This window comes from Eretmochelys imbricata, chromosome 2, assembly GCF_965152235.1.
Source record: "Eretmochelys imbricata isolate rEreImb1 chromosome 2, rEreImb1.hap1, whole genome shotgun sequence".
Taxonomy (NCBI): Eukaryota; Metazoa; Chordata; order Testudines; family Cheloniidae; genus Eretmochelys; species Eretmochelys imbricata.
In genome coordinates, this window is record NC_135573.1 from 22036181 (window position 1) to 22060685 (window position 24505).

The 24505-nt window shown below is 42.4% G+C and overlaps 1 protein-coding gene across 1 annotated transcript in view; it reads right to left on the minus strand.

Moving 5' to 3' along the window:
• Positions 1–21579: 21579 nt before the first annotated feature.
• FER1L6 (fer-1 like family member 6) overlaps positions 21580–24505 on the minus strand; it is a 101850-nt gene continuing 98924 nt past the window's right edge. The window contains 2 exon segments of the mRNA XM_077808407.1: positions 21580–21763; positions 24278–24378. Coding sequence (XP_077664533.1) covers positions 21580–21763; positions 24278–24378 — 285 coding nt within the window.

A 24505-nucleotide genomic window follows, 5' to 3' on the forward strand; every position in this document is an offset into this window, starting at 1 on the left:
GCACTTCTCAATTCTTAAATGACCTGCAGCATTTCTTTTTGGAAGCTCATTTGAATTACAACCTTACAGCCCTTGAAAACCTATCATAGTAAGTTCATGTCTGCAGTTCCAATAGTCTTATACTTGGATAGCAACTACTTATTTCTTTAGGCCACACTTTAATTATCATTTCTTTAAGGATCCCCAACAATTCAACTTTCTCCATTTCCCCTCTTATTTGTTGCAGTTTCCTGTTAGCTGCAGGAACTGACTTTACAATCATATCTACATAGGCTTGCACCTCTAAAGTCTTCTCTGGTTTTGTAGTGGGAGTCACTGCTCTGGAAAGTGCATTTGCAGTGAACATGAATTTACTGGGTGTATAGGCCACAACCAAATCATACTTTTGCAGTTTTATCTTCATTCTTTCAATCCTTAAGTTTCAGTCATTTAGTGGTTTGCTAAATAATGCTATCAGGGGTTAGTGGTCCGCTTCAGCTTCCACTGTCTTGCCATAAATATACTGATTTAGGAATATTGTTTGCCTGTGAGAGATTCAAAGCTTTTTCTCAATCTGTGTGTATCTGGTTTCTGCACAGTCAGTGATTTGGATGCATATACCACTGATTGCCAAGAATCCTCATGCTTCTGTAAAATCACTGCACCTAACCCAGACTGTGAAGCATCTGCTGAAATTTTAATAGGCCTTCCTGGTGCATAGAACTTCAACACTGGTCCTTGTATCAGTTGTTGTTTTAAACCTTCCCATGATTCCTCCTGTTTTGAATTCCAACACAATTCATTTTTATTCTCTAGAAGTTTTCTCAAAGCTGCTGCTCTGGTAGATATGGTATGAATTTTCCAAGATAATTAACCATTCCCAGGAACCGTTGGACATCTTCCCTTGACTGGGGATGTGGCATCATTTCAATTGCTGAAATCTTCTTATCAGGTTTTATGCCTTCGTTGGAAATAATATCCCCAAAAAGTCAGTTCTGTAACCCGTAACACACATTTCTCCCTATTTAGTTAGAGGTGTGCAGCTCTCGTCACATCCAGGACTTTCCAAAGTTTACAATCATGCTCCTCGTTCACTGAAACCCAGATGATGATGTCATCCATTGAGGTGTCAACACCATTAATATGTCCCTAGACCATATTTATGGTTTTGCGCTCTGCCTCTGGTGCTGAAGCTATGTTGAACGGTAAGCATAAGAATCTGTATCTTCCAAATGGCATATTAAATGTGCCTAGTTTTGCGCTTTCTTCAATTAATTTTAGCTGCCAAAAATCTAAGGCTGTATCCAATGTACTGAAATATTGAGTATTTGCAAATTGAGCCATAATCTCTTCTCTGGTTGGCAGTTTGAAATGTTCTCCTTTTATAACCTTGTTGAGGTCTCTGGGATCTAAGCATATGCATAGCTGCCGTTACGTTCCTCCACAATGACGAGGGAGCTCACCCATTCTGTTGGCCCCTCAATTTTTTGTATTACTTGCATTGCTTCCATCCTTGCAAGCTCAGCCTTGAGTTTATCACTGAGTGCAAATGACACCTTTCCACATGGATGGCTAACTGGAGGGACCTGCTTGTTTATCTATATTGCATGTTCACCCTGCAAGCAACCCAGCCCTCGAAACAGATCATGATATTCCCGAATGAGCGCCTCATAGCCAGGGTCAGTATCATCTTGTAGTGAGAGCACCTGTTTTACCAGGCTGAGTTTTTCCACACGTAGCCAGGCCTAAAATTGGTATCATCTCCTTTGGCACCACAATGAATGAGAGCCTGTACATGGTATTTTTATGGCTGATGCTGGCAATGCACTTCCCCTTGACTAAAAGAAAAGGAGGACTTGTGGCACCTTAGAGACTAACCAATTTATTTGAGCATGAGCTTTCGTGAGCTACAGCTTACTTCATCGGATGCATACTGTGGAAACTGCAGAAGACATGATATACACAGAGACCATGAAACAATACCTCCTCCCACACCACTCTCCTGCTGGTAATAGCTTATCTAGAGTGATCACTCTCCTTACAATGTGTATGATAATCAAGTTGGGCCATTTCCAGCACAAATCCAGGTTTTCTCACTCTACGCACACCCCCCCACAAACTCACTCTCCTGCTGGTAATAGCCCATCCAAAGTGACCGCTCTCTTTACAATGTGTATGATAATCAAGGTGGGCCATTTCCAGCATAAATCCAAGTTTAACCAGAACGTGGGGGGGAGGGGGTAGGAAAAAACAAGGGGAAATAGGCTACCTTGCATAATGACTTAGCCACTCCCAGTCTCTATTTAAGCCTAAATTAATAGTATCCAATTTGCAAATGAATTCCAATTCAGCAGTTTCTCGCTGGAGTCTGGATTTGAAGTTTTTTTGTTTTAAGATAGCGACCTTCATGTCTGTAATTGCGTGACCAGAGAGATTGAAGTGTTCTCCGACTGGTTTATGAATGTTATAATTCTTGACATCTGATTTGTGTCCATTTATTCTTTTACGTAGAGACTGTCCAGTTTAACCAATTCTTCCATTTTTATATAGCAGAAAGCCCCCCATCCCCAATACTTGAGTGTCTAGAGTCTGACTTACTCTAGTTTGCCAAAGGGATTCCACTCAGGGCTCCAATGTTCACTGCTTTATGGCTCTTCCCTCTCCAGCCCTGATGGAAAGAATCTGTTAGGTAATCTAGCCCATTCCCCCACCAGTTCAGGAATGTTCCCTGCAGTGTCCTTTCAAGCGCTGTGCCCAATTCAGTTTGAAATGGCCCAAGTGATGGGGCTTTCACCAGTGCCAGATCTCACAGTCAGGAATATTTTTATGATATAACTCAGCGGGGACATAGGGTTGGGAGGGAAGAACGTGACCCAAATTTTGTTGAAGACATTACTGCTGCTAGCTGCTACAGCCTGTACCCCATTTCCTGCTACCTGTGTGCATATGGTACAAAACAGAGGCCTGGTCCCAAGGCAATGGCAAGGTTCCCATTGACTTCAGGGGGCTTTGAGTGAGGCCCCAGGTATTGATGATGTCAACAGAAAAAACACTGACAGAAAATACTGGGCCTAGTTTTCAGAGTGGGGCCTTGTTGGGAAGTCCACATTCCATGTCTGTTGCTCAAATCACCATTTAGGCTCATAAATTCCCATTTGATGAGCCCATCTATTGCCCTGAACCCCCAGAAGCTCAGTGCCATTAGTAAGCACCGTCTGAGAGGTGCTATTTCCTCTCAACTCTTACTGACTTCACTGGAAATCCAGGCCATTCAGCACCTCTCAGGATACAGTGCTATGTGAGGGATTTTGTTGCCCTATATTTCAGTATGAAGGGACTCTGGAATGAATCCACACATGTGTCTCACAAAACTCATTTGCTACTCCAGCAGCCTATTCTGTGGTGTTCAGATTTTGTTGATGATAAAATGGGAAGTATTTGTCAATTCCATTTACCTCCACAATAATCAACAACAATAATGACACTTAGCACATCAAAAACAGATCATAGTTTCCAAGCACTGAGCAAATATTCATTCCTGTCGGTATTAGCAATGAAGATTGTATTTGCCATACATTCCTCCTCCAATCATACTCCAATATCACAAATTCATAATAAAAACCACTGACAAAATAAACAACCTGTACCTGAAAAAATGAATTACATTAATAACCTATGCCTTAAATAATAGCACTATAACCCTTTCATTAACAATGTAGTAGTACCCAAAGGCTCTAAACAGGATAGAGGCCCTGTTGTGCTGGGAGCTGTACATATACAAGAAGTGATGCTTGCTCCTAAGATTTTATATTTTAAGGCCCCCATTCTGCAATGAACTCCACACAGAGTTCCATTGTCTTTTATGCTGCTCAGTGCTGCTGCAGGGATCCATCCAAGCTGAGCTTATTGCAGGAGCAGGGACCTAACTGAAGGCAAAATGCAAAAAGAGAGCGTAACAAAGAATAGGAGGGAAGGCAGAGGGAGGGTGAAAGACAGCAGCAAGTACGTGAGGTTAAATTGGCTAGGCTGATGATATGTGCAACTTAATAATTCTGAATCAGTATGTTTAATAACTGTCAGCAAGCCCGAATCCCCATTGGCCCTCTGCACAGCTTGATAACAGATTCTAAGTTATTGCACGTATTTTTAAAGCGCCTTTGGGAAAGTAAGTCTGTAGCTGGTCCCTGTGAGTCGATAGGGGTCATGATTTGTGAATGACAAGAGGAAATGAAGAGTGAACTGCACAGCGTGATACAAGAGGTTGAAACGGAAACTTGGGATGCTTTCTGCCTCTCTTGGAAAATCCTATTTCATTTTAGACGCTAATCTAGCAATTAAACAGAATGAAACTTCAATCTTAATTTCAATCAAGGAACCCCTTTTAGCGGCATTCCCTTTGTTACAGACAGAAACTGTTCTACATGGCTCTTGATGCAGCATCCAGCTTAATGCCAGAAGTACATTAGCAGTTAAGGAAGCAAAGGGAAACGGCTATGTGAGGAAACTGACTCCTCCTGGGGCAGGGAGGTAAGTGGCAGTTCTTTGAAAGCTGAAAAATGGGAAGATTTCATGCTGTGACAGACACATCATTCTGAAAGACAGGGTCCCCAAATTAGCCCAGTAATTAGACATCAAATTCCATCCAGCAGATAGGCCAATGCAGGTCACTGTTCAATTAATAGGAAACAGTGGAACAGTCAGAGCTTTTCAATTTAGAAGTTACTAGAGAATTGACAAGTTCTGGCAAAGCTTGGTAGCTTTTGCAGAGAGCCATTCGTGAAGCTGAGGCAAATCTCCCAGGTTCAACTAACTAAAATAGCTGTAAGTGATCTGTGTTCCTGTTAGCATGGGGCTGTAACGTTGGAAGAAGAAAGGATGAAAAAGTTTCTACAAGCCGTAATCTCTCCATCAGGAACAACTAGAAAGTTTGTGTGGAGACTGCAATTAGAGGAGAGCCTCAGCTGATAAAAGTATGTGTCATAAATATAAAGGGAAGGGTAAACCCCTTTAAAATCCCTCCTGGCCAGAGGAAAAATCCTCTCACCTGTAAAGGGTTAAGAAGCTAAAGGTAACCTCGCTGGTACCTGACCAAAATGACCAATGAGGAGACAAGATACTTTCAAAAGCTGGGAGGAGGGAGAGAAACAAAGGGTCTGTGTGTCTGTCTATATGCTGTTTTTGCCGGGGATAGACCAGGAATGGAGTCTTAGAACTTTTAGTAAGTAATCTAGCTAGGTATGTGTTAGATTATGATTTCTTTAAATGGCTGAGAAAAGAATTGTGCTGAATAGAATAACTATTTCCGTCTGTGTATCTTTTTTGTAACTTAAGGTTTTGCCTAGAGGGATTCTCTATGTTTTGAATCTAATTACCCTGTAAGGTATCTACCATCCTGATTTTACAGAGGGGATTTCTTTACTTCTATTTACTCCTATTTCTATTAAAAGTCTTCTTGTAAGAAAACTGAATGCTTTTTCATTGTTCTCAGATCCAAGGGTTTGGGTCTGTAGTCACCTAGGCAAATTGGTGAGGCTTTTTACCAAACCTTGTCTAGGAAGTGGGGTGCAAGGTTTTGGGAAGTATTTGGGGGGAAAGACGTTTCCAAACAGCTCTTCCCCAGTAACCAGTATTTGTTTGGTGGTGGTAGCGGCCAATCCAAGGACAAAGGGTGGAATATTTTGTACCTTGGGGAAGTTTTGGCCTAAGCTGGTAAAGATAAGCTTAGGAGGTTTTCATGCAGGTCCCCACATCTGTACCTTAGCATTCAGAGTTGGGGAGGAACTTTGGCAGTATGGGTGTCTGGATCCAAGATTTTGGTTCGAGTGCATCTCTGGTTATAACATAGTGCATAGAAAATATACACCAAGGTGTTTGAAAGGAAAGAGCATGCTGCAGACCTGATAGCTTGTTGTATACAGAGTGCCTCAAATACTCTCTGTCATGTTCATAAAGAGTACACAGCGAAGTGCAGAGATTCTTTTTGCAATCAGTAACTAATTCTATGAACAAATACAATACATCACAATACAAATATGGGGAGAACTATATGCAAATGAGATGGCAGAAGAATGTGACCTGTTGTACAATGACTAATCTGAAGACCTGATATACAGTCTCCATGATGGTAGGAAAGTGAAATATACTGTCAGGGTCTCTAGAATGTATGGCATGTAAGACTTCCATTCTGCTGACGACTTCTTAGGATTCTGCAACCCTGATTACACTGCCTTTCCAGCCCATTCTCTTTGGCATGCCCCAGCCTAAGCAGTGCCTGAAGTGTTCCATGACATTTCTGTGCTCTTAGGGGATTGATCCTGCCCCACCGAAGACAATGGAAGTTCTGCCACTGACTACAGTGGGAACAGGATCAGACCCCTGATGTTCTATGCAGCACAGGGTGACTGCCTTTTACTCATATGCATGCCACAATGTGTCACTCATCAGGATATTGAACCTTCAGAGCTACTGTCGTGTTGTCTGGAGTGGTTCACAACCATGAGTGCCAATCTCAGGGCAGACTGTCAAAAACCAGGGCAGACACCCTGAACCAGTGGTATGTTCTAGAATTAGATTTCACCAACGAAGCAACAAATGTGAATTCCTGAAGCACTGGAATAGTTTTAATATGGTGTCACAGACAGTCCCCTTGGGCGCTCCAGTCTATCTTGCCACCCAGGCAAGCTGGACTTAGTGATAAATTGTCACTTACACCAAACATCACAAAATATTCAGGTTTCTTCCGGTCCCAAGAGACTTGTCGCTTACCCCAGGTCATCTTGTACCTCAGATCTCACACCAAAGACAACACTGGGAGCCAATCCTATAGTAAACTAACTAAGGGTTTATTAACTAGGAAGAAGAAATTAGAGTTATTTACAGGTTAACAGACAACAGATATACAAAAATGAGTTACAACCTATGGTTCCAGAAGGTAACAGAGCTGTAGTATGCTGTCAGCACTGAAAGTCTTTTCAGGCTAACCCAGGTTGACCCTAGGATCTCGGCTTTTGTCTCCTAGCTCCAGCCCTATGAGAGTCCAAAAAGCAAAGAGATGAAGAATTTTCATGTCAGAATTCCAGCTGATGGGATGAGCTTTCTTGTATGTAGCACTTTTACAGGTGTGAGATGGCCAGTAGCTTCACAATGGCCCACTTAGTTTTGATAGCCCTTTTGAAGGACAGGGGAACCACTCCTCCTGCCTGAGTTCACAGATTCAGAACAGGCATTTTTTAAAGTTATAAAGCAAAACTTTCCTATAGTATGGGATACAGACATCACACGTAAGATTAGTGCATGCAGCAACTTACAAGCATGTTATAGAGTCTGAACACTAAACACATTCTGACAAGTCTAACATCTATCTTGGATAATGCTAATCTACAGCTGAGCTGGTCTTGCTTCCAGCTAGGAATCTTTCAGTGCTCAGGTGACACCTACAGTCTTGGAAAGAGCTGTCACCTGTTCTATCAACATTACAGCTACTAGGATGTACTGCATTATCAGTGATGGGTGAACATCAAAAGAGTCCAAGGGTTTCTTTAGGTTTGGATAGGGAGTCAAAAGTTTGGATAGTTCTCTCATCTGTCTCACCATCCATACAGCTCTAGCTTGGAGGTTTTGAGCGCCCTCTGCTCCTAATGAAAGCAGTGCAGGGGTGCGGGGAGGGGGGGTTTAAAGACACCCCAGAAGGGACTCAACACTTCACAGGACTTGCCTTATAGTCTGCAAAAATTGGGTCAGACACAGTATGAGACCAGGGTTTCCCTTCAGATGTACAGTACTTCCTGTTCCTAATTAGATTGGAAACATTGAGTCACATTCACCTCTCTCACCAATGTAATTCCATGAACTTCAGCTGGTTACCCCTGTGTACACTAGAGGAGACTCTGACCCAGTGGAAACAGCATCTCTTACAGCCTTTCAGCATGTCAGTTGCTGGTCCTCTCCCAAGCCAGGCTGCACAAAGCTGCAATAAAGTCAAAAGAAAAGAAAAGAAAAGAAAAGAAAAGAAAAGAAAAGAAAAGAAAAGAAAAGAAAAGAAAAGAAATTGGCCAAATTTTTCCAAGGTTCTAACTTTTTTTTTTAACAATTGATTCTATATTATTTATCATGTTCCCTTGCAAAATCCTATCCCTCAATTTCTTCCAGCTTCTTTAAAAAACAGCAAATCTATTAAGATTTAGGTATATATTTAAACTGAAAGATAACCTGACCATTAAAGCCATAACTACTTTGTCCCAATTTTTTGAAAATAAAGCACGCTGTCCACAAATTGTCCTCCTGAATCCTTTCTGAGATTGCAAAGAAGTAGCTTTGCAGTAAAAAAATCCCTTTCTTTTCCCAAGATGTTTTTACTTTTGAAAAGATCAAGCAAACAGTCAAAAAGACAAACAAACTAATAAAGCCACAAATCTGAGAAGACTTGAGATCTCAGGCAACTTCCCACAGGCCTTCAAGAGCATGAGGCATTAGATCTATGAAGAACCACTGTATATTAGGCCTGGTCTATACTATAGAGTTAGGTCAATGCAAGGTGCTTATGTTGACCTAACTATGGAAGTGTCTATACTTAAATTTTGCTCCCACCAATGTAACTGCCCTGCTACACTGACTTAATAACTCCACCTCCATGAGTGGCGTATAGTCAAGTTTGATGTAGTTAGGTCAACACAGTGCCAGTGTAGATACTGCGTTGCTTATGTCGACTATTCCTGGCTTTCAGGAGCCTTCCCACAATGCCCTATACTGACAGTACAATTGATACAAGCGTTCTGGGTGAGGATGCGCACAGCTGACACAAGGAGAAAAACGTAGACATGCACACACGATGTAATTATTGTGGCAGCTGTGTGCCGAAGTAAATTAGATGGACTTAGTTTTGTAGTATAGACATGGACTGAGATCTCTCAAATCTCAGAAGAATGAAAAGTACAGCACAAATATTTATCCACACTGTTTTGGAGCACACCGTTAATCTTGCTACATTCAACCCCTCATCTTTTTCCAGTACTTTTGAATTTTCTGATTAGATGTAAAGTCAAAACATGGATTCAGAATACAGTGTTAATACCAAGTCTATCTAACTGTTTATTTATATGGCCACTATCACCACAGTAACTTCACAAACACTAATGAATTTATCCTCACAACACTCTTAGGAGGGGCTAGATTTTTAAAGGAGCTCAGCTCCTGTTTAGGTACCAAAATTAGTGGCTGGATTTTTTCATACAGTGCATCAGTACATCGATTGCCAAGGACCTTGAAAATCTCTACTGCATTTAGCTGCCTAAATGGGACCGCAGCTCTTTTGAAAATCTGACCCCAGTCATTGATGCTGAGTATCTGAAAATCTGTCCCCAAGTGATCTGTCAAACGACACACAAGAAGTCTGTGGCAGAGCCAGGAAATAAAGTCAGATCTCCTAATTCACAATGCATTCCAACACATGAATGAAATACAGAGAATAGAGTACAGTCCTGTGAATCCATACTCCACTTAACTGGAACACAGTTATGTCCCTGTGTGTGCATTGAATACTCCTCTAATTATTTGAAAAACCCCTTTCCCGAAGTTTTTGAAGTGCCTGAAACATTGCAGCTAGACAGGGTTATACTCTATTGTATTTTCAATTAATTATGATTACAGTTAAGTTCCTGTAAACCCTTCTGTCTTTCAAAATTTCTGGTGTTTTGTGATGCTGTTACAATGAAAGCATTGCAGCTTCCTGGCACATTTCAAAGATCTGTGATTCAAAATGAGTACATAGATGTCTCACAGCAACACTAACTACCATAATGGTGGAGCTAATTGACTGGTGCAATTAGTACACAAATGTATTCCTGCAACAGCTGTCTGGACAATGCAGGAACCGAATAAATAACAGAAAGACCTTGAGTGGATCACTGCGGACTACGTGGCTCTGGGAAGAAGGATAAAAGAGTTTGAGGTGCAAGTGGTGTTTTTGTCCATCCTCCCCGTAGAAGGAAAAGGCCTGTGTAGAGACTGTCGAATCGTGGAAGTCAATGAATGGCTATGCATATGGTGTCGGAGAGAAGGCTTTGGATTCTTTGATCATGGGATGGTGTTCCAAGAAGGAGGAGTGCTAGACAGAGACGGACTCCACCTAACAAAGAGCGGGAAGAGCATCTTTGGAAGCAGGCTGGCTAACCTAGTGAGGAGGGCTTTAAACTAGGTTCACTGGGGGAAGGAGACCAAAGCCCTGTGGTAAGTGGGGACGTGGGATACTGGGAGGAAGCACGAGCAGGAGAACGCGAAAGGGGAGGGCTCCTGCCTCATACTAAGAAAGCAGCACAAACAGCAAGTTATCTCAAGTGTCTATTCACAAATGCAAGAAGCCTAGGAAACAAGCAGGGAGAACTGGAAGTCCTAGCACAGTCAAGGAATTATGATGTGCTTGGAATAACAGGGACTTGGTGGGATAACTCCCATGACTGGAGTACGGTCATGGATGGATATAAACCATTCAGGAAAGACAGAAAAGGTGGGGAAGTTGCATTGTATGTAAGAGAGCAGTGTGACTGCTCAGAGCTCCGGTATGAACCTGCAGAAAAACCTGAGAGTCTCTGGATTAAGTTTAGAAGTGTGAGCAACAAGGGTGATGTCATGGTGGGAGTCTGCTATAGACCACCGGACCAGGGGGATGAGGTGGATGAGGCTTTCTTCTGGCAACTAACAGAAGTTATTAGATCGCAGGCCCTGGTTCTCATGGGAGACTTCAACCACACTGATATCTGCTGGAAGAGCAATATAGCAGTGCACAGACAATCTAGGAAGTTTTTGGAAAGTGAAGGGGACAATTTCCTGGTGCAAGTGTTGGAGGAACCAACTAGGGGCAGAGCTCTTCTTCACCTGCTGCTCACAAACCGGGAAGAATTAGTAGGGGAAGCAAAAGTGGATGGTAACCTGGGAGGCAGTAACCATGAGGTGGTCGAGTTCAGGATCCTGACACAAGGAAGAAAGAGCAGCAGAATATGGACCCTGGACTTCAGAAAAGCAGACTTTGACTCCCTCAGGGAACTGATGGGCAGGATCCCCTGGGAGAATAACATGAGGGGGACAGGAGTCCAGGAGAGCTGGCTGTATTTTAAAGAATCCTTATTGAGGTTACAGGGACAAACCATCCCGATGTGTAGAAAGAATTGTAAATATGGCAGGTGACCAGCTTGGCTTAACAGGGAAATCCTTGCTGATCTTAAATACAAAAAAGAAGCGTACAAGAAGTGGAAGATTGGACAAATGACCAGGGAAGAGTATAAAAATATTGCTCGGGCATGCAGGAGTGAAATCAGGAAGGCCAAATCATACCTGGAGGTGCAGCTAGCAAGAGATGTTAAGAATAACAAGAAGAGTTTCTTCAAGTATGTTAGCAAACAGAAGAAAGTCAAGGAAAGTGTAGGCCCCTTACTGAATGAGGGAAGCAACCTAGTGACAGAGGATGTGGAAAAAGCTAATGTACTCAATGCTTTTTTTGCCTCTGTCTTCACGAACTAGGTCAGCTTGCAAACTGCTGCACTGGGCAGCACAGCATGGGGAGGAGGTGATCAGCCCTCTGTGGAGAAAGAAGTGGTTTGGGACTATTTAGAAAAGCTGGACGAGTACAATCCATGGGGCCGGATATGCTGCATCCGAGAGTGCCAAAGGAGTTGGCGGATGTGATTGCAGAGCCATTGGCAATTATCTTTGAAAACTCATGGTGATTGGGGGAGGTCCCGGATGACTGGAAAAAGGCTAATGTAGTGCCCATCTTTAAAAAAGGGAAGAAGGAGGATCCTGGGAACTACAGGCAAGTCAGCCTCACCTCAGTCCCTGGAAAAATCATGGAGCAGGTCCTCAAGGAATCAATTCTGAAGCACTTAGAGGAGAGGAAAGGGATCAAGAACAGTCAGCATGGATTCATCAAGGGCAAGTCATGCCTGACTAATCTAATTGCCTTTTATGATGAGATAACTGGCTCTGTGGATGAGGGGAAAGCAGTGGACGTATTGTTCCTTGACTTTAGCAAAGCTTTTGACATGGTCTCCCACAGTATTCTTGCCAGCAAGTTAAAGAAGTATGGGCTGGATGAATGGACTATAAGGTGGATAGAAAGTTGGCTAGATTGTCGGGCTCAACAGGTAGTGATCAATGGCTCCATGTCTAGTTGGGAGCCGGTATCAAGTGGAGTGCCCCAAGGGTCGGTCCTCAGGCCGGTTTTGTTCAATATCTTCATAAATGATCTGGAGCATGGTGTGGATTGCACCCTGAGCAAGTTTGCAGATGACACTAAACTTGGAGGAGAGGTTGATATGCTGGAGGGTAGGGATAGGATACAGAGGGCCCTAGACAAATTAGAGGATTTGGCCAAAAAAAATCTGATGAGGTTCAACAAGGACAAGTGCAGAGTCCTGCACTTAGGACAGAAGAATCCAATGCACCACTACAGACTAGGGACCGAAAGGCTCGGCAGCAGTTCTGCAGAAAAGGACCTAGGGGTTACAGTGGACGAGGAGCTGGATATGAGTCAACAGTGTGCCCTTGTTGCCAAGAAGGCCAATGGCATTTTGGGATGTATACGTAGGGGCATTGCCAGCAGATCGAGGGACGTGATTGTTCCCCTCTATTCGACATTGGTGAGGCCTCATCTGGAGTACTGTGTCCAGTTTTGGGCCCAACACTACAAGAAGGATGTGGAAAAATTGGAGAGAGTCCAGCGGAGGGCAACAAAAATGATTAGGGGACTGGAACACATGACTTATGAGGAGAGGCTGAGGGAACTGGGATTGTTTAGTCTGTGGAAGAGAAGAATGAGGGGGGATTTGATAGCTGCTTTCAACTACCTGAAAGGGGGTTCCAAAGAGGATGGCTCTAGACTGTTCTCAGTGGTAGCAGATGACAGAATGAGGAGTAATGGTCTCAAGTTGCAGTGGGGGAGATTTAGGTTGGATATTAGGAAAAACTTTTTCACTAGGAGGGTGGTGAAACACTGGAATGCGTTACCTAGGGAGGTGGTGGAATCTCCTTCCTTAGAAGTTTTTAAGGTCATACTTGATAAAGCCCTGTCTGGGATGATTTATTTGGGGATTGGTCCTGCTTTGAGCAGGGGGTTGGAATAGATGGCCTCCTGAGGTCCCTTCCAACCCTGATATTCTATGATTCTATGATTTTATGAAAGCAAGGCCCTTACACCCAGCAGAAACAGCAAAGCAAATCTTTGGCAGAAGAGCATCTAGACTCTAGATTCTTCTCCATAACCAGAAGTACTCTTCTCTCCTGCTCCATACCTATTCGTCTCAGGACTTCACTTTTCCAGAGAGCAATTGAAGCTGAGAGGCGGGGGGAGGGGTGGCAGGCCACAAGACTATGGATCCATTGAGCCTTTCCTTCCCTAACAAAGCACCTTTGCTTGATGTTTCTGCTGAAATGGTTAGCCGTGAAACAGTTAACAACACTGCTACTTAAACTGTCATTATTAGGCTTCTGTGTAAATGCCCTCTTCAGATAAATTCCCACTGGTCCTCGAGCCGCCATTGCTGTCTGTGGCATTGGTTGGTCAGGCACGCAGGAATATAGCATCATTTCTGGAAGGTTTTCCTTGTAACCAGAGGGCTTAAAACTTGTATTACTTTAGTTGAAACCTCACATGCTGCAGAAACTAAAGGGCCACAAGGAGGCTGTATGACAAAGTAGAGCTGTGGTGAAGGAAGGTAACTTAGGGCTTGGCTAAACAACACATGACTGTGCCCAAGCCAACATGTGAATCTGTAGCCAGGCAGCTTGACACACAGTAACATCCTGTACACCAAGCCGCATGCTGGAACTGAAACTGGGCCCCCAAATAACAACACATGGTGAGAGACAATCCCTGCCTTGGTGATCTTACACTCTGAACAGACAAGACAAAAAATAGAGGAGAATCAGAACTGAAGTGACTTGCCCAAGATCAGGCAGCAAGTCAGTGGCAGAGCGGGGACTAGAACCCATGTTTATTTCTTGACTCCCAGTGTAGTGCGCCATGCAGTGGGTCCCACTACCTCTCAGTGGCTTCACTCACCAAGCTATTTGCATCCATGAATAAATAGCCAGCAGTCAAATCACAAACAAGATGGAGCCTCCCTCCATAATCTACTGAGACCTTTTCTCATTAGAGTTACAATGATCCATCTGGCTGAGGAAGGGCCATGCCCCCTCCTGTCCTCCCCCCGCCCCCCAAAAAGCTATGCTGCAGTGGAAAGAACATAAGTGATGCCTTGAGACTCTGAAATAGAGCAGGATGCATCTGACCATAGAAACCTGAAGCATTCAGCCTGACTGATGTATCAGTAAGACAAATAAAGCAACAGGCCATTGATTTTGAGAGACTGCAGAGGCCCTGCCTTATTCCCTGCAAGCAGCTAGTTAACCTTCTGCATAGAGCTCACACAGGTGGACAGGGTGGAGTAATGGAGACTGGAATGTCCACCGGAGAGGAATGCAGGAAACAATTTTTGAAAGCTACTTGCTAGGTGAAAGGAGAGGTAGCCTTTGAGATGGAAACACTCAGTTCTATCTATCTGTGTACTGATAATCATAGAATCATAGAATATCAGGGTTGGAAGGGACCTCAGGAGGTCATCTAGTCCAACCCCCTGCTCAAAGCAGGACCAATCCCCAACTAAGGATAAGGCCTCCATCACCACAGTAGCTGAGTTCCTCGCAAGCATTAATTAATTTATACTTCCAATATGCCTCCATTTTTTACAGATGGAACAGAGGGACAGACAGATCAAGTGACTTGCCCATAGTTAGGGTCTCTGTGCCAGAGTCAAGCATCCAAACATTACAGAAATCAAAACACTCATAAAATAGCAAGGTGCATTCAGCCACTGCCAAGATGTACAGACTGTCAGTGTAGCCCATCTGGGCAACTGCTATACAGTGACCAAGAGGGTACACTTATGCTGAGAGATTATCAAAATGAATGACCTGCAATGCAAACCAGTAACAAAAATTTTAAAATATGTAAAAGACTGGTAAGCCCAGTAATTTGTTTTGGCTAGCCTGGTGGCAGTGTGGCCTAGTGGGCTAAGCCTAAAGCTGAGAGTCAGGACCCTCTAAATTCTAATTCCCATTCTTCCACTGACCTGCTATGTAACCCAAAGGCAGACTTGCTTGGGATGCTCAATGTTGTCAACTCTCGTGGTTTTATTATGAGTCTTGTGCTGTTTGATGGGTTTCATAAAGCCCCAGTTGCTGGATTTGTGAGAATTTCAGCTTTCATTAAAAAAAAAAAAGTACACTTCTATCTCTCATGGTTGCCGGGAAAAGCTGGAAAATGTCATCAAAATGTAACATAAAGGTTCAAACACCAGAAGGCAAAGAAAAGAATCTAAACTTTATTATTATTATTTTTAATTTTATGATTTTCAAGCTAAGCTCATGATTTTGGGGGAGCCTGACATGATTTTTGACCGTTTGGGACCAGCAATATTGGATGCTGCAAACATCACCACCTGTCTTCTACGTGGCCTCTATGGTTTGCTTGTAAGACCAGTGATCATTTCTAGGTAGGATATCTTGCAAACCACCAGGGATAGAAACAATGGGTCAGAAACAATGGGACATCTGTGATTCCATAGGCTTTCACCTATGACAAGTGCCAGTGGGGGTGGGTCACATCTTTTGATTACTGATTTCAATGACATTCTTGGGTGCGGTAGTTGCATTTTCATAGCATAAATTAGAAAAAAAAATTTATTCTTCAGATATCGCTGCAATGAAAAGGACGAGGGTTATCAAAGGTTCAAGATGGGGAAGTGAATCTAGTACCAGTTAAAAAAGAATCACCATTACTGTACAGGTTTCAGAGTAACAGCCGTGTTAGTCTGAATTCGCAAAAAGAAAAGGAGTACTTGTGGCACCTTAGAGACTAACCAATTTATTTGAGCATGAGCTTTCGTGAGCTACAGCTCACTTCATCGGATGCATACCGTGGAAACTGCAGAAGACATTATGTACACAGAGACCATGAAACAACTGTATTATATGTATCATTATATACACATGGTCTCTGTGTATATAATGTCTTCTGCAGTTTCCACAGAATGCATCCGATGAAGTGAGCTGTAGCTCACGAAAGCTTATGCTCAAATAAATTGGTTAGTCTCTAAGGTGCCACAAGTACTCCTTTTCTCATTACTGTACAACCATCATTTTACACGTGCCAACAGTTAATACTTAGCTGTGGTGTATGCGATACCAAAGTATTTCTCTGCACTTAAACAGGAAACAGTGTGGATACCAGTGCAGTGTAATTTTTTAAAATAAAATGTTGACATTATTGGCAACTACTGTAAGGGTTGGATATTGCCTTGATTATACTGCAGTAAATCAAGAGTAACACATCAGAATGCCATGTGGCCTTCCCTCCTCTGCTTAAATGTTACGTGCTCTTGGATTCCTTTCACATTAGCTCTACAGAAAGGTTGCGCAGCTGAGCCAATAGACGTGACGGAGTTATAAACCAATTGCTGTTTCCCAAGAGGTCTCACATTTCACTGTCTGTTGAATTTTTTCTTATATGATTCCTTTTCATTAGAGGTTGTGAAGTCAAAGACCCAATGCTGAATTTCTGTCACTTTCACTCTGCTTTGCTGGAGCATGTGGTTTCATTACTTTGCTCTGTCATGGCAGGTGTGCTGATGTTTCTGACACTCCAGGAGGTGGCATATAATCACAAACTCCTGTTCTTCAAGGGTTTAGTATTCGTTTTTTAGTGAATCTACCCAGAGTTGAGGTTCTTTTGTAGAGAAACTTTTCTTCTTTGCTGCTTCTGATTCTATTTTGGGTTTTTTCTCCTTAAAAAAAGACTTTTCATTTCATTTCCTTGGACCTTTTGCAACTCTACTTTGCTAGCACAACATACAAGTGCCATTTTTCTATTATTGATCCTTCCATGCTGCAGTGCTGTTGAAGAACTACTGTAAGTACTTTTAAGCCTTTACAATTTTCTTTGAGGAGAAAAGGAAGTGAAATTGGCATCTGTGCACTGGGTATGTGAAATGTGTATTCTTCCAGACAATTCTGATTGGCTTGGTTATTTTCCATGTGGGTAGTTATTGTCCTTCTGTAGTAAATAATAGAATTTGTAGAGAGGATGGTTGATAAAAATGCTCAACATTACATTTATAATTGGTTGACAGAGGAAAAACATTGGTTGATTAAAACAGCATAATATTATGTGGGATATAGTTCCTTCCCCTTAACATCTTCTATATGACCTAACTGAGGGAGAAGGGACAAATGGCCCATTCTAAGTGTATGTCTTCATTACCCGCTGGATCGGCGGGCAGCAATCGGTCCAGCGGGGATCGATTTATCGCATCTAGTCTAGACGTAATAAATTGATTCCTGAGCGCTCTCCCGTCGACTCCTATACTCCGGCGCCGCAAGAGGCGCAGGCAGAGTCGACGGGGGAGCAGCAGCAGTCGACTCACCGCGGTGAAGACACCATGGTAAGTCGATCTAAGTACGTCGACTTCAGCTACGTTAGTCACGTATCCGAAGTTGCGTAACTTAGATCAATCCCTGACCCCCCCAGCCCCCCAGTGTAGACCAGCGCTAAGAGAATAGTATATAATTCTCTTAAGTTGCTTCATTTGCTGCTTAGATGTTCGAATGATAAGTTCCAAAGGAACACAGAAGTGTGTTTTTAGAGCTTCAGTCACCATGTTAAGTGCCATCTAGACAGATAAAGAACAGTTACTTACCTTACAGTAACTGTGGTTCTTTGAGATGTTCTGTCCACATGGATCCCACTCTTGTTGTGAATGCACCCCATGCACGAGACACCAGAATCTTTAAACCACTAATGTTCATTGGAGCCAAGCAAGCCTCCTGCATGCCATAGTGCCACTCCTAGCAAGGGCATAAGGTGTAGGATGGCCCCAAGACCAGTGAGTTCCTTCACCACCCTCAATCCTGGGGAAGATGGGTGGGTTGTGGGATCCACAGGGCCAAAACATCTCAAAGAACCACAGTTACTGTAAGGTAAGTAACCATTCTTTCATCTTCAAGTATCTGTCCACATCTTGATTCCATGCTTGGTGAGTTAACCTCCCAAAGAAGTGGGAGCTAGAAATCCTACTTAATAAGCATTAGTAGGACTTCCCTGCCAAACTGGGCATCAGATCTAGAAGCTGACAATGGAAAATAAGGACTAGCAAAAGTATGTACTGAGCTCCAAATGGCTGCACTACAAATCTCAACTATAAGGACGCCTGAGCTCTAGCAGAATTAGATTTAACTTGCGAGTGGGGAGCCACTTTGTTCAAATCACATGAAAGCTTGTGGCAGGGCTCGCTCACCCTTGGAGCACCCCCATGTGCTGAGGTAGGATTTTTCTGCTACGTTCAGCTCCATCACATCCTGCCGGCTGTCTACCTCTGGCCCCAGATCTTCTGAGTCTCAGCCAGGTTTTGGACCTTTAGAGCCACAGCACAAACCTCTACCACCTGAACTAATGGAGTAACTGGTAGCAATAGTAAGTTATCTTCTATGTGGATCGGTCACTAAAGAAGGGATGAGATACACATTCTGTCAGTGGGTTTCACACCTATTGGCTGAGAGCAGAGGAATATAGAGACTGCAAACTCTGGGCTCTGAAGGGGAGTGTTTTCAAGTGGTTATCTGCCCCTGTGCCTCCAGCCTGCCTCAGTTTCTTTCCATTCCTATCTGACCACCCTCCAGCTCCTGCTCTTGATCCAGTTCTAGTTCCTGTTCTTGCGCAAACCCTGTTCCAGCCTGCTCCAGCCTTGTCTTTGCCCTACTCTGACCTTGTTCCAGCCCTGCCTCTGTCTTCTGGCCCCCCCTCCTGGGACCCTCGGACACTGATCACTCAGCTTCGACTTTTGCCTTATATCTGGACTCCAGCTAGAGTACTGATTTGGCTTGTTGATGGACTCTGATCTCAGCTCTAACCCTGACCTGTCCCTGGGCCTGGTCCCGACCCTACATCTGGTGCCAACCTCCTCTCCAACCCCTAGGCCTGACTACTGGGCACCAGTGCCTGACACACTGTGACTGAGACACCTCTCTGAGTCACAATTCTGTTTCTGCTTCTTCCTTGCTCTGTGAGCTGGCTAGAAACTTGCTGCTGGCCTATACCAGCAGCTAGTTACAACACCTCTGTGCCAGCTCAGCTGCTCTGACCAACAAGGGCTTGGTTCTGTGCCCACTGAAGTCAATGGCAAACCTCCTGTTGATTTCAATGGTGCAGGAACAGGCTTCAGCCAGTCAAGAGTCTGTCCACCTCTTGCTCCGACCACCTCCACCGGGAAGGAAAAAGCAGACACATAGCACCTGCTTATTGCTCTATACCTAGACCCAGTGGTAGCCACTGCATGGGTGCCAGAAGAATTCTTACTCTCTCATGTTGGCACATAATCAAAATCATACTCTAATCCTAAAATCAGTAGGGAGGTGGCACCTTGAAGGATCAGACCTATTGTCCTATACTTAAACAGAAGGTTCTGCTTAAAGAATCAGCATGTTGCCTTCCAGACTATTATAAGACGGTAGAAACTGTTCAGCTGAGCTTTTTTATTAAAATAATTTTATTTATGCATAACAAAATTAGCTCAGTTAAATCATCATAATTCAAAGGTTCATAGACACAGAAAGGCTTATTAGGAGAAACAGGATTTGTACTTCAGTGTAATACAGAGTTAAGTACACAGTGAAATAAAAACTAGCAGTGTTAGAGGAATACTTAAAAATGCCAGGCAAGCATGTACCATACTGGGTTAGGGCCTCTTAAAGACAATGCAGAGTGTCCTCAACTCCCATTGTGATCAGTGGATACTGAGAGTGTGCGGCACCTGGCAGCATCACTTCCTTATCCTGTTAATGAGTAACTAGAACAAACACCATCTATTTATTTGTCATATTAAACACATAAAGGTAAAATACATCATGTGAAGGCCCCAGTCCAGCAGAGCACTTAAGCATATGTTTAATTTTAACAGGACTGCTCACACACTTAAAGTTAGCTTGTTAATGTTTATAACACACTTAGAATGTGAAAGCCACAAGAAATACTAAATCTTCTTGTCACTATTTTCATGGAGTTTAATCCCGTTTAAACGCAAAATGTTTGCTATTTGGCAGTTTGATTTATTTTCATTTTTTAAAATGACCTCAGTGCTTGCCAGATGGACAGCCCTGGAAAACCAATGTCCTCTGTAGCGCCCCAGAACAGGCAAAGCACCAGCAGTGACAATGCAAGCTTCCCCACACTGTCTTGCTAATGTGCTTCATATCCTCACATAGAAAGATCAACCTACCTTGAAGAGAAGAGAGCACATTTCAGGCTCTTTGCCCATTCAATCTCAACTGTGTGGCAACACTGCATCCAAATGATTCATTTGTATTACTATGTTAAAGTGTTCATGCTTTCCTGAACACACAAGAATAGCTAGTCACTTAACCAGAGAGCTTACATTTTAATTGTTACTCGTATGGCTTTAGAATGGTGGAATGAATTTCTGGAAGGTCAAATCTACTCCATGTCTGTCTAACCAACTATCAGCCCATGGGGATTTTTTTGGCTGTTAATTATTCATATTCATGGATTATAAGGCAAGAAGGGAACATTATACAATTCTAGTCTGACCTCCTGTTATAACAATGTATAAAATGTTCTGTGTTCTGGACTGGGATGGGAGTTGTGCCATTGACTTCAGTGGGGACAGGATTTTACCCCTTGTTTTTTAAATCCCCCATGACTTGTTCCAGCCTCCACCTTCTCTTTGTTTCCTTTCTCATTCTCTCTGTTCATCTAGCAGGTAGAGGGAATTCTCTTCTCAGTACAATGTTCCCACTACTTATGCAAGAGCCCTTTCTCTCTAGTGGACAATCTTTCCTGCATCTCTCTCCTTCACTAACTCTCAATAGGTTTTCAAACCACATCTGAAAATAGATTTTCCCCCCTTCTCCTATGCCTCCTCATTCCTCTCTCCCTCATTGGTTATTTACATGAGGGCAATATCTTGAGATTTGGGAGCATAATACATTTATTTTAGAAATTTTAAAATGTGTATATGACAACAAAGGAGAGAATTTCACCTTTGATTTTCATGAACAAACTATCTTTAAAAATCAATATAAAATCATGAAAAAACATTAAACTCATCAGGTGCCACATTATGCAAAGAACACACAGGGCATCCTTCCTAGTTTTCATGTTTATTGAACATTTCTCTCTCAATATTTGATAATATAGATATAATATTAATTAATATTTACTCTTTATAACACAGTTTTTGTGCAATATCAAAGAATGTATTTTCACATTTAATAATGGACACAGAATCAAACTTTAAAATAGTTAATAAAGTTCTGGCAGTTCTTTAATGATAATGCACATTGTGGTTGCTTCTGAATAAGCAGCCAAAGGAGTAGAGTGTTAAAATATTTTGAGTCAGTTTCATTTTCCTGAAATGAATGGTTATGTCTTTATCTTTATAACTGGCAGAATGTGTTTCAGGTTCATTAATTGTGAAGTCACGTTTTTATTTTTAACTGCAGTACTTGTGTATGATTAGTTACAAGGAGAGATGTAATTGTCTAAGTTCCTACAACGATCTTACGACTGATTGCACCAGGCAAAGTGTAAATGAAAAGCACCAAGAAGATCATCAGAATAATCAGAATCAGCGCAATGATGATGTACTTCTTGTAATTTCTCCAGATGAGGTGATACAAACACTTGAAAGGATTTACAAACCAGGAGAAGGAAGTGTCTGGGCGGCTGAAGGGAAGAAAAGAGAGAAAAAATTGGTAAGCGCAGATCCAGACATTTCCAAAAGATATTACATTATAAAACTCATGTTGTGTAAAAAATATCACTTACAAAAGGACCTTTTAACACCTTGGAATCCACTAAAAGTTCTGAATACTCAGAGCATTTTTGAAAGTGCTAAGCACCTTTGGATCACTCAGCAATCCATCATGAATAGAGAAAGTGAATAGGGGATGCATTATTTATTTCTTGACATAACACAAGAACCAGGAGTCATCCAATGAAATTAACAGGCAGAAGGTTTAAAACTAACATAAGGAAGTATTTCTTCACAGTATAGTCAACCTGTGGAACTTGTTGCCAGGGGATGGTGTGAAGGCCAAAACAATAGTGAGGTTCAAAAAGGAATTAGATAAGTTTATGGAGGAAAGGTCTGTCAATGACTATTAGGCAAGATGGTCAGAGAGACTATCCCATGCTGTGGGTGTCCCTAGACCTCTGACTGCCAGAAGCTGGGATTGGATGACAGGGAATGGATCACTCGTTGTTTGCCCTGTTCTGTTTATTCCCTCTAAAGCATCTGGCACTGGTCTCTGTCGGAAGACAGGATACTGGGGTTGATGGATCATTGGTCTGACCCAGTACGGCCATTCTTCTGTTCTTAACCACCACATCTCATAACACACACCCACGTGCTACTGTGAAGAGTGAACTCTATATTTTAAATTTCATAGCTATGCAAATTAAGACAAATCTGGGGGTCCTAATTTACATATTAACCTACATCAAGTTTTAAATGTGAAGTTTAGAGGTCCTGTGCTTCTTGGGCCTGATCCAAAGCCCAGTGGAAAGACTCCAGTGTCAATTGCATTAGGATGAGAGTCCTAGCGAGTAGCCACTACAAATAATCTGCTTTCCTGGTTATAGTCACATTGCTAGATTTTTCAAACACGTATGGCATGTGTGAGTTAGTCCCAGCAGAGTGCTGGGAAGCCTTAGAATGGAATCCACTCACATGCAGTTTTAAAATCTGGGTCTTGACCAAACATTATTTGGGAATCTCCGGCCACCAAACCCCAGTGGCCAGATTGTGGTTGTTTTTTGCATGTGTGCACAGGGGTGGGAAAGGTACGAGGAACCTTTCCACTATGGAGGGGGCAACCAGAGCTGCAATCCCAAAATTCTTCTGAGTGCTGGGATGCTTTTTCCTGCCCCAAGACTAGAGCACATTCATCAAAAGAGGTAGGACCATGGCCCTGATCCTCTTCACACAGCCCAGCAAAGCTGACTGGCTGCAGAGAAAAGTGCAAGTCACACGCAACCAAGAGACAGTGTAATAGCCATCTCCCTGTTGCATGCCAGGGAGCTCTGGAAGACATTGTGCCTCTCTGACTTTAAAGGCCTTACCTCAGGAATGAACTGAGCCAGTGTCTGTCAGTTGTGTATAATGGGACTATTCAGAGTACAAAATACTATTTGGAATAATTCAAGGTAACAGAATATGTTCTTTTGAGATATTGCTTATTGATCCTATACCAAGTATACCCCAAGGTTGCGAAGATGTTACAATAAGGGAAATAAAATTAAAATGCTATATCATCATGAATATTGTCTGCATATTTTTTCATAAAACTGTTGAAGTCTTGTAAATAATCTCATTGTCACCCACAAATGCCATCTTGTAGAAGATCAGAAAATCTGGAAGCTCAACTGAACATCTTTTTGATGTAGAGAATGAAATTCTTCACCGGTTAAAATTACCACTTGGAATAAGATTTTAAAAATCTTTTGTAGTAGGGAATCTCATTTCAAATTCCTTGTCTTTCCATAGCTCATCCCTGAATTAACTGCATAAACCTAAACTGACGACATGAATGTTTTTCTGATTCAAAAACCTCACCTGGCAATTTTTTGAGAGTGGTGGAATTTGGTTAGATAAAAAGTTCATTCTGGACCTTTTGCTTTGTGAAAGGACTTTAAAAAAACCTTACGCAGTCTTATGTTGAAAAATAGGTAGCCTCATTCTTTGACTGTGAAATTCAATAAGTGAATATAGATAGATGTGATAAAATTGCACCATTCCCATGTGCGCAGTTATTGGCATGTGTCTAATTTATGCATATAAGTACTAGACATATACACACAAATCAGATTTGTGGATTCCTTCACGTATGGGCAAAGAATCCCTCACATCTAATATTGAGAAGCAAGCCCCTAGACATATAGGTTAGCAATGACAGGCATAGCAGATATTGATTAACATAACAATTGTAAAGCACTTAGCAAATATTAATTATTTAAGCCTAACGATATTCCTGTCAGATACTCTAGGTAAATATCATTACTCCACATTTTTATATCTGGGCAAACTGAGTCACAAAGAGGCTAACGGAGTCTGCTGGAGTTACATAAAAAGACAGTACCAGAGACAGAAGCAGACATAAGAAGCATTCCTGCTAAATTCCTTGCTCTAACCACTATATCAGCCTCCTCATCTCACTTAGTGAATATGCTCCCACTCACTTGGGTTTCTCCAAAGGCTCAGGTTCCTTCCGAGCTTTCCCTACAGGACTCTTCTCAGCTTCCTCTGCAGTGACTAAATGGAATTCAGCTTCCACTTTGCCCTACATCAGAGAGTAAATTTTGATTAATATCTGTTCAAATATTTAATCCAGAGTTATTAACCAATAACCATCCATTAACCAATTAGCACCCGTGAGACAGTCACAAAAATAGATATGCCTAGTTTTA